Source organism: Ailuropoda melanoleuca, chromosome 3 (genome assembly GCF_002007445.2).
Source record: "Ailuropoda melanoleuca isolate Jingjing chromosome 3, ASM200744v2, whole genome shotgun sequence".
Taxonomy (NCBI): Eukaryota; Metazoa; Chordata; class Mammalia; order Carnivora; family Ursidae; genus Ailuropoda; species Ailuropoda melanoleuca.
The window spans coordinates 118,829,911-118,841,045 of NC_048220.1; the positions used below are offsets into that span (position 1 = coordinate 118,829,911).

An 11,135-nucleotide genomic window follows, 5' to 3' on the forward strand; every position below is an offset into this window, starting at 1 on the left:
TGACACTGATGAATTACCCTCACTAAGGCTGGGAGGAGGAGAATAATCTTCCATGTCGGAATCTGATGGGCTTCGGTTTCGATAACGACCACCACCTGAACTCCTTCTTCCTTCATGAGAGTGGCCACTTCTCCTATGATCCCCAGAGCTTCTTCTGTCACGCTCTTCATATTCCCAAGCTTTATCATCATCTTTTTTATGTCGTTTCCTAGAGGCTAGAAGCAAATCCCCATGACAAATAATTTACCTCATTTAAAAAGACTATTAAAACTTGTACTTCACAAATGAACCACATAGGGGAAAATCATCGTGTGGGTCTAGGAAACTGAGTCATTCTGTTTCATCAGAAATACAAAGTATGGTATAGAAATGGTATCATTTATTTTAGCATCCTATTATTTTAGATTTAAAGATTTCTACATGAATTTGGTCTGCTAATAAACAGGAATGTTCTGGGAATTAAACACAGCTCATTTCAAAGAAAGTCAGTGAGTTGGTAAAGATAATATCTAACCATCAGGATTAATTAAGGCATGTAAAACAATCTTTATCTAGGATTTGAATGAAAAACAAACACCTTAAAGCATATGGATTATTGATGGGAGCAGGGTTTGGAGGAAAAGTAAACTTCTGAGAAAGTATTATAGGATATGGAGTAACCACGAATACCAACAATGAAAAGCCAAGTTAAGCCCACAACTTGGGTATAAATTCAATAGACTCTGATAATCTAACATCACAGACCTACAGAGATAGAATAAATCTGTACAGTTGTAAATACTCATATATTGAATTCAGTTCTCCAGCAATGTACTTGCTTAAACCCAAGGAGAAAAGTTTTTAAGCTTATATATGCTACATAAACATATTTATATATGTTACCTTCAGTCCCTTCCCCAACCTTCCAAGGGTCTAAGCATTCCATTAAAAATACCAGCACTAACAGGAACTTCTAGGCAGAACTGGCAAACAGATTTCATCTGACACATCAACTCTGATCAACTGGTAATAGCTGCCTAGAGCATATTTCCCTGAGAAAGCATCATATTTCAACAAGAAAGACTGATTAAAAATGTCTGTCCTGTGAGAGCTGGAGGGCAGTACAAGTGACAAATATTTACCATACCTGCTCTAGGGTGTAGCACCACCAACTTAAAACTAGGATAGAGAACTGATGTGTCCTATATCTTGGGATCTTGTTGTTTTGACCACTTGTTGGTGACAATGAAGTATTTTCTAGTCTGTTGAACTAAATTTGACTCCCTTGCTTTCTTTGAACTGGCTTCTATTTCTAATTCCTAACTATGATCAATACCCAAATACTTAAGAAAAATCTCTTGCTTGAGTCGTCTTAAATCCTTTGATTTAAGGATGCCAACCTCTGGCCCATGCATTCTATATATGCTTGCGCCAGTGCCTTTAGGTGTGGGTAAGCAATGTCTGTACCCTGGCTAATCTTACCCTTACACACTGCTTTAGCTCCTCCTATTCAAGAATCTAGTTTGGTTTCTGGTTCTGGACCCTTCTGTTCAATCTACTAATAGCAGAACAGAAAAAGATAATTTTGTTTCCTCTTCTTTTTGGTCATAAGCTTGGCATAGCAAGATAGTTCATAAAAAAAAATTAAGTGCATATATTCAAATCTCCAATGATTTTCTTAATTAGGCATAAATTTGACATGAAATATGAGGAAGAATTAGGACGTCCCCCCTTTTACAATTAGGGTACACCCCAGTACATTCCCTTAGTGAGAGGCTGCCGTATAAACTAATATAAAGTGTGTGTGTCAGAGAAACAGATCATTTATGCAGCATTCACTACTTTTTCAACAAGTACTAAAATACCTACCAAATATGAGGAATAACAACTAATAAGCTTGTTCAGAAATGTGCAGAAAGTAGTATTCTATGACCTCAAATATGACTTACTTAGTCCTTCTGAATTTTAATTTCATAAGAAATCCATTTCAAGCATTCAATTCTATTAGAAAACGCTTGAAAAATCTTAAAATTGTTAGCAAGAACATACAATATACTGTATTGGTGGTAGTTTTTATAGGCCTTGAAGATTTCTGTTTCACACTCATTAAACTCTAGGAAATTTGGATAAAAATAGGATGGCGAATTAGAAAAAAACCCATCCAACTTCTATGATACAGTATGTTGGAATTCACCAATTCACTGTTACTTGTTTTTTCTCTATTGCCCTCATAACCCTGAAAGAAGTAGGGGAGGACCCTCAGCAGACAGGTAGGTAAAATATGCCTTGAGTGTCTTCCACCTTTCTTTTCTAAATTTCACCTACACTGCTCCCTAGCTTATGTCTTCCCTCCTCCTTCTCCAGCAACCCAATGATCTTGTATTTGTGTTATGGCTACCGAAATTTATGTGGCCCAACAAAGTTACCCCTCAACCCTTCTTCCATCCTTCAAACAAAACAATTGCCTTAGTTTTCGATTTTTAGGAAACCAATTTGATTAAACTGCAGCAAAACCTTAAGTTTCAAAAAGTCTCTCAAAGCATCATAATGCTTGTGCTTATCTTCTCATAATACTTCTACATTTTGTACTATACTATATTTTCACTACACCGTTTTTGTTGTGGTATAATGACAATTTGGTTATTTATGTCAACGACCAATTGAAATTCTTTCATCTCTTAAATCAGTGGCTCCAGAGCCAATTTTTCTATAGTTACTTATATAGAAATAAACTAAGAAAAACAGGAAGCTACTCTGTGGTCTCTTGAAAAATCCAGAGAAAGTTCTTACACCTAGCAGGTTGAAGCTGAGGTTCTCTAACTAACATCAGCTTTCAACATACTTGGGAATAGATGTAACAGGATCCGTGGCTTTAAGATGACACTATGTGCTCCCATAAGATGAAATGACAGCTCTCATAACAGAAAGCAAGGAAAAGAATAGTGGCTGCACTGACGACAAACATAAGGCATGTGTGGCTCTCTCCCCTATTTTATACTTGGTGGGCATTTCTGATCATGCTATCCTTTCTACTTAACTGTGAGGTAGCTTCAAAATTCTCATCAGTTTAGCAACGTAGGGACCCACTCTCCGTTAAATGGAGTTGAAGTGTGATTTGAAATCAATCTGCAATTAAGGAACTCCTCCTTCTTAGCTATTCCCTTTAGAAATGTGTGATGTTTTGGGGATGGGGGAGAAGGAGGAGAAGTGAAGGAGAGGTATGTATATAAAGGGGAGTGAGTTTCTGGGCCACCAGATCTCCTTTCTCCTTTCCCTTTCCAGAGCATATGTTCCCATATGACCAAAAATGTTTGATTATAATAAAAAAGTATTAACTTTAGCCATTGAAATATATTGCACGTAAATACATCTCATGATAATAACAAGTTATAACAAATATACATATAATTAAATGTCAGATTAACTTTGCTATATATTTTATTTCAATTTTAAAACTTTGTTCATATTTGTCCAGTATTCATAGTCTACTCCTCATAGCTCAAGAGCTCACAATTTAAAGAAGATCAGAGTAAATGAACATCGAAAACTTTGGAGGAGGTAAAGGATTTCCATCAGCAATATACATTTAAAATTGGCAGCATGCATCTGTCCTTCCTGCCCTTGCTTGTCACACCTCAATCTACGGAAACTAGGTGGAAAAGGTAGAACACACTGGTGGTCTTCCCACTTCTTTTGGTCATAATGACTAAGTCAGTTGGCACACAAGTGAAGATCTCCCATAGTCTGTTTCCACTGAATGCCGTTTAAGTCAAACAAGGTTGCTGACCCCTCTTGGCTAGGCTCAATTCTCTTGCTCCAGAAGAAGGAAGATAGGGATAAAAGAGAAGAACTTTTTCAGTGGACCAGTAGGAAGACAGGCGAGGTATAGCAAGTCTAGTGCAAAGACAGGTGATCACAGTGTTGTAGAGAGGTAGCTGTGTAGTGAAGAAGCCAGCTCTGGAAAACAGTGAAACAAGGGAGGAATTCCAGGACACAGCTGGGCAAAAAGGAGAAGCCAGGTCCAAACCACACAGTTAATTGGCAATGTGGCTAATCCATTCATAATTTAGTGATAGTATGGTTTTAAATATTTCTTTACCTGGCTATCTCCTATGTGTCCTTCAAGACTCAACTCAAGTGTCACCTCTTCCAGTAATCATTCCCTGAACCCCCAAGTATAATCCTGATGCCAATCCAATGTGCTCCCATAGCATCCTGGATTTACAATCACTGTACTTTTCTCACTGTGCTACAACTGTTTACATATTTCCCCCATTAGATTGAAGGCTCTTCAAAGACAGGGGCCACATCTTATTTGTATTTTTATTCTCAGTGCCTAGCATATACAGGAGCTCAATAAATGTTTGCTAAATATAGACACATACCTGTGTTATTTGACACTAATTATAGCTCATTAAATTTTTTTTCTTGGTGCCAACTGATCTCATCTTTCGCACATTTTTTAAGTATAAAGAAAAAAACTTGCTATACTATGTTATAAAGAATTAAATCACTGTACTCTTCCTACCCCCCCCAAATTATGAATGAGACAAACACATCAATCTGCTTAATTCTAAAGTAAAAGAAAGTTATGTGATACTTACATTCAAAAGCTTCATCACTATCATTATCTTCATCTGAACTGATTTCAGCATATTTTGGCTTTTCATTAACTGTGCTACGCTTGCGTTTATTCATTTTCACACGTTCACAAAGTGGCATGGTGGATTCAATTTCTGCCAGAAGTTCGGGGGGTAATTCTTTTAACACTGATTGATCTATACTACCTATTAATGAAAGGTAAGAAAAGAATTTAAATCTGAAGATAAAAGGGAAATTTTAACTATATTAGTGCAATAAAAATGAAATATTAGTATTTATATAAGTTTTCTAAGCCAGCTTTGTATTTTAATAAAACACATATTTAAGACTCTAATAGGCTTCAACCTGATCTGATAATGCAGTTTTTATACATATATCATTACATAATAACTTAAAAAACATAAAAAGGGTAGTTACATCATCAGTTTTTGATATAATGCCTTCATTTGTCTGTGTGGACTAAAAACTTTCTAAAACAAGAGATCCACTGGCATTATCCAGTATATATGTAGTAAGAGATTCATCTCGCATTCTTGGTAGCACCCAAATTTGTTTTACAGAGTTCTGGACCAGTTAGTTTGAAAGTAATACTATCTCTCAGTGCAAATTTGAAGAGCTGGAAGACACTTATCATACCCTTCTCTTCCTCTATGCTCTTGGGTTGTGTACTGTGGCGTTTATCTATCACTGTCTATTTGAGAGGCGTGGTGATGCCTTTAGTATTACAAAGAACTTCCTAAAATAGATAAACCAATAAATGCATTATACTGAAGAGAACAGAAACATGAAAGACAGGAGAAATAAAAAAATATTAAAATGTAAACGTCTATAATTAAAAATAGTAAATTCAAGTTTATTATGAAATAAGTTCATATTTTCCCATGAAAGACTAAGGATAAAAATACAGCAACAGAGTAACATTAACATAATATTGACTACTTAATCCCACACATATACACAAATACACTAACAGTTGCTATGAAAAAATAAATTCTTATATCCTACTGAGAGCTTAAAAGCAAAGAAGTAGCAAAAGCTATTTATTCAGGATAATTTGTCCTTGATGACTATTAAAGATGACAATTTTAAATTACTTACCCTTGTAAATCTTTGAGTGGAAGTATAAAAATGATGTCTTACCTGCTAAATTTTAGAAATTGGGAGCAAAGAGTACCTTAGTGGTTTATAGCAGGGAATATTAGTAACTAACATCAACCTTAACACTGCAACATTTGAATGATAATAGTACTTATGTACAGGATAAAAATAAATCATGACAAGAATGAACGGGTACTGATTAAGACAATTTCAAAGCCTCAATATACAATCCCAATAATTTAAGAATATAAAACATAAATTATTAATCTCGATGGAAGAATAAGCCTTTTTTATTCTTTGTGCAACTTTTATTCAACACCATGGAGTTATTTCAGTTAACTTTTAGTCTTTTATTCTTCTAAGGACACACATAGCAAAAATTTTTACCCAACAAAGACGTAATACTTGTGACTGGTAATATTCCAAAGACTTCACTGCCGAGAATCCTGGGACATAATAATGTTGAGTATACCTATCTGTGTCACTTTCAAATCATACAACATTACTCCGTGCTAGCTTTCTTAATTCAACTGTATTTTATCAGTGAGGTCCACTTTTTAGTATTCAACTTTAGCTTTGGATTGTCCATAACATCAAACCCCAGGTAAACACACTATGCATTTCATTTAAAAGTCCTTAATGTCTTGGGGTGCCGCCTGCGTAGCTCAGTCAGCTAAGCATCCAACTCTTGATTTATGATCAGGTCATGATCTCAGGGTCCTGAGATTGAGCCCTGCATTGGGCTCCACACTGGAAGCCTGCTTGGGATTTTCTCTCTCTGTATGGCCCTCCCTTTCTCTTTTTAAAAAAAAAAAAAAAAAAAAAAAAGGTCCTTAATGTCTTGAACACCTCTAATTAAATGTGTGGTTGTTTTGTTGGAAGGATCATGTTTTCTAGTATTTATCTTCCTCTTTCCACATGACCTATAATATTAAGTGTGTATATATTAATGGTCAATAAATGCTTTTTGATTGCCTGTCATTCATAATTTCCTATGATCACTTACAAGTGTACTTCCCATATAGTTTCTGAATTGCTATATTTTATAGGCAAATGAAGACATTTCCCAAATTTTAAAAAATGGAAATGCTTTCTTTTTTGTACTACCTAAAATGTCATAACCTTTTTGGGTATTTAAATACAGACAGCCCAAAGTATTTGGCCTTTAGTCCATCATGAAATTTTTTAAAAAGAAGATTTCCCTGATTTTGTTCTGCTTAGACTAAATTCTCATTCTCAGAGACATATCTGACCTGATACTAATAAACCAGAATTAAAATTATCCTGCAGATAAATATACAAAAAAAAAAAGTCAAGGGTCAATATATGTATTGGTACCTGTAACTCTTTACAATGGTTTATTATATCCCCAGAGCAAGGAGTCTGCTCTCTTCTTTCTCTCTTACAAAAAAAAAAAAAAAAAATCCTCACAATAGCCAGACACAGAAAACTTATATTTGATAAAGCAGGCATCAAAGCTTATTCACTGTAATTTACCACCTCTTATTCCCTAAATTAAAAAGAATGCTATCAAATTTAAGAGCTTTTGTAGTCTGTAGATCATTTTAACCTCTGTATAACTCTGAAAGTTACAGCACCATAACTCAAATACCAAATGTTTCATTTCTGAAGATGACCCAACTTAAGAAAAAAAAAAAATCCAGGGGCGCCTGGGTGGCTCAGTTGTTAAGCGTCTGCCTTCGGCTCAGGTCATGATCCCAGCGTTCTGGGATCAAGCCCCGCATCGGTCTCCCTGCTCAGCGGGAAGCCTGCTTCTCCCTCTCCCCCTGCTTGTGTTCCCTCTCTTGCTGCCTCTCTCTCTGTCAAATAAATAAAACCTTTAAAAGAAAGAAAGAAAGAAAAAAAAAATCCAGCAATGGGTAATGTCTCTCAATGTACCATCCTCCAAAACTGAATCCTGTTTCATTGTGAATAGAAACACCTATTCCACAGGTTTATGCATTTTCTGAATTAAACATCCTTTCTCCCTTTTAGTAAAACACTTTATAAATTGATTCACCCAGGTCCCTTGATTACAAAGGTTAAGAGATAAAATGTTTGACTTTCCTATACTCAAAATCAGCATATTTAAATACATTATCAAGGACTGAATAACTGACTCAGCTTCAATAGATATGAATAAACAGTGAGTACCTCAAATGATGCCTCTGATATATTTGGTTATGTTCTTTCCCCTGAATTAGGAAATAATCCTTTAAATGCAAAAATAATGTCTAATTCTCAACACAATGATTTTATAAATTATTGTTGTTTGTGGAGTTATTTGTTCTTAAAAACTTCAGATTGCTAGTACTTTATGACTATCTTTCTCACCTCATTTCTCCCATCTCTGTTACTTTATTCTTTATATCAGGTGTGAATTACCATAAAATTTCAAGTTACTGGCTTGAGGAGACAATGTCATTTAGTCACAATTTTGTGAAGTACTACACTTCCAGCTTTTGTAGATATACAGACAGACATAGTGCACCTCTATTTCCTAGCTCTCATAAGGCTAAAAGAATTCATTTACTTTTAGATGCACTACATTTTAGTAATCTTGGACTTTAAGTATAAATCACTCATATTAGCACACTTAGCAGATTATTAAAACCAAACTACTAAAAGTCTCAGAGTCACTAGTCTGATAACTAACAATGTATCTGGTTTGTTTTTTTAAGTGAAAAGCAATCCCAAGATTAAAATAAACCACCTCAATTAATGAACTCTTTAGGACTGAAGATTCAGACAATGGAAACCAGTCATGTTCAGAAACAAACCATGAGGGGCGCCTGGGTGGCACAGCGGTTAAGCGTCTACCTTCCGCTCAGGGCGTGATCCCGGCGTTATGGGATTGAGCCCCACATCAGGCTCCTCTGCTATGAGCCTGCTTCTTCCTCTCCCACTCCCCCTGCTTGTGTTCCCTCTCTCGCTGGCTGTCTCTATCTCTGTCGAATAAATAAATAAAAATCTTTAAAAAAAAAAATAAGAAAAAGAAACAAACCATGAAACTCACATAAACCTCCAAATTACGTAAGTCATCAAAAACATCTTAGGTATAATGTAGTTCTGTGATAATTCTTAGAATAACCTATACAAATTACAGGGGAGTAGCATCAAGTGGATCTTCAACTTTAATGAGATGCAAAAGAAAATAAAAATTTAGTAGTGTATGTTGTCAACTGGCCCATCTTGTGACCCTAAGGTTAATATGGTTTGAAGATACGTATTTTTTGGTGGAAATGGTTCCTATATGCAAGCCTACTTCTTTATTCGAAGCCACTGTTAAGAAGTACACCCAAGGAGCATAAATTGCAGATTACATAGTTCTGAAATATGGTTAACAATTGGGAGGTAGAAACAAAAAGCAACAACCTAAAGAGAAACTAAAAAAATGTGTGGTTCAACTATGAGACCAGGACATTGAATGTTCCTTTCATAGGGACCCCAAGGTTATAACCTGATGGCAGTAATAGGGGTAAAGAGGAAGCCTGTGACAAATCCTCAGTGAATATAGGGAAATGGAAGATTGGTGTCACTGAGGACATAAGACAATGACTTGAGGGGAAGAACTTTGACATGTGTATTTTAGCAATTACAGCTGATCCCTAAACAACACAGGTTTGAATTGCATGGGTCCACTTTTATGCCATTTTTTTTTTTTTGGATACAGTATAGTTCTGTAAATGTATTTCCTTTTCCTTATGATTTTCTTAATAACATTTTTTTCTAGCTTACTTTATTGTAAGAGTAGAGTATATATGTAATATACAAAATATGTATTAGTCGACTTGAAGTTATTTTTAAGGTTTCCTGGTCAACATTAGGCTATCACTAAATTTAGAAGCAGTCAAGAGCTATACACGGATTTTTGACTGTGTGTGTCGGGGGGTGTGTGTGTGTGAATGCCCCTAGCCTACATGTTGTTCAAGCATCAACTGTACTTGGAAGGAGCAATAGCAAACTAGGAGAAAGGAGATTCTACTTTTTTAGTACTAAGGCTCCTTCACTGAGTGAAAATGAGGGAAATGAAACACAGCTTTTTACCGTAGTTGTTAACAGTCGTCAGGGTAATAAGAAGGGAGGATCTGTTTATAACTGACGATGAAGTCTTAATTTAAGGGAAGAGAGCATCAGGTAGACTACCTCCTCTAGAAGAAAAGAGTCGGGAAATAGAGAAGTTGCTTTTTTTGTGATGGTTTAGGATAAATGGAAGTCATGCACAATGAGATAATCTGGTATAAAGTTCCTTGACTTTGATAAAGAGGCGGAGACAACCCCAGTACTGGCTGGAGGCCTAATAATGCTTATTCAGGATTTTTAAAAATTAAAAAAAAAAAAGGATCTTTTTTAAGGGAAGACTAGTAGTTATTCATCTTTGGCTAGGGAGGGGGTGGTCAGGGTCAAATCTGCAGCTATTCTCTTTCTGATGGTCTTTGAGAAATACTGAAACTAATGCAAAGCACCATTATATAATCGCTACACAAAGACTATTACAACCTAAGAACTGGCAAGTCTCCTTTTCAATGTTAAGCAGCAATTTTTAAGTTGCGAGTTATGGCCCATAAGCATGTTGTGAAATCAGTTTTGTGGGTCTTGACTAGCAGTTGTTTTAAAATGAAAGTGAAAGCATCAGTTTTTTGCTTATAGTATAGGGATTGTTAATATGTGCCTGTATATGTGCATCAGGTCACAACATGCATTTTATGGGGCGCCTGGGTGGCAGTCGTTAAGCATCTGCCTTCGGCTCAGGGCGTGATCTCTGCGTTATGGCATCGAGCCCCACATCAGGCTCCTCCGCTATGAGCCTGCTTCTTCCTCTCCCACTCCCCCTGCTTGTGTTCCCTCTCTCGCTGGCCGTTCCCTCTATCTCTGTCAAATAAATAAATAAAATCTTTAAAAAAAAAAAAAAACTACAAAAACCCAACCCCCCGAACCCATCCCCCAAGAAAAACAAGATAACTTCTTGACTCATGATCATTATTGAAAAGATCAAGCTTTCCACAATGCTTTCCACAGCAATGCCTTTTGGAGTTAACTGCTATGCATAAGGTGTTTGAGATGACATGGAGTGATTCAGGCTTTTGTTTTTGAGTTCTGTAGGTCTGCTTGCAGTTTACTGAGATGTATACACTCAGAATCTGCTAACTTGTGTAGACTATATAACACACAGCAAATGGGGTTAAAATCCTTTAACCCTTTTATACTATTCATGGAAATTTATTCCAAGAAAATTTATACAACGAAAAAGTTCTATGAGGAAAGATGTTTAGGGGCGCCTGGGTGGCACAGCGGTTAAGCGTCTGCCTTCGGCTCAGGGCGTGGTCCCGGCGGTGCGGGATCGAGCCTCACATCAGGCTCCTCTGCTATGAGCCTGCTTCTTCCTCTCCCACTCCCCCTGCTTGTGTTCCCTCTCTCGCTGGCTGTCTCTATCTCTGTCGAATAAATAAAAAGAT

The 11,135-nt window shown here is 36.3% G+C and overlaps 1 protein-coding gene across 5 annotated transcripts in view; it reads right to left on the minus strand.

The window, feature by feature from the left end:
- NIPBL (NIPBL cohesin loading factor) overlaps positions 1–11,135 on the minus strand; it is a 185,028-nt gene that overhangs the window by 63,464 nt on the left and 110,429 nt on the right. For all 5 annotated transcript variants that reach the window (XM_034657010.1, XM_002923367.3, XM_011230031.2 and 2 more), the window contains 2 exons: positions 4,584–4,766; positions 18–215 (listed from right to left, as the gene is read on the minus strand). In XM_034657010.1, the coding sequence (XP_034512901.1) occupies positions 18–215; positions 4,584–4,766 (381 nt within the window). The remainder of the gene's footprint in view (positions 1–17; positions 216–4,583; positions 4,767–11,135) is intronic.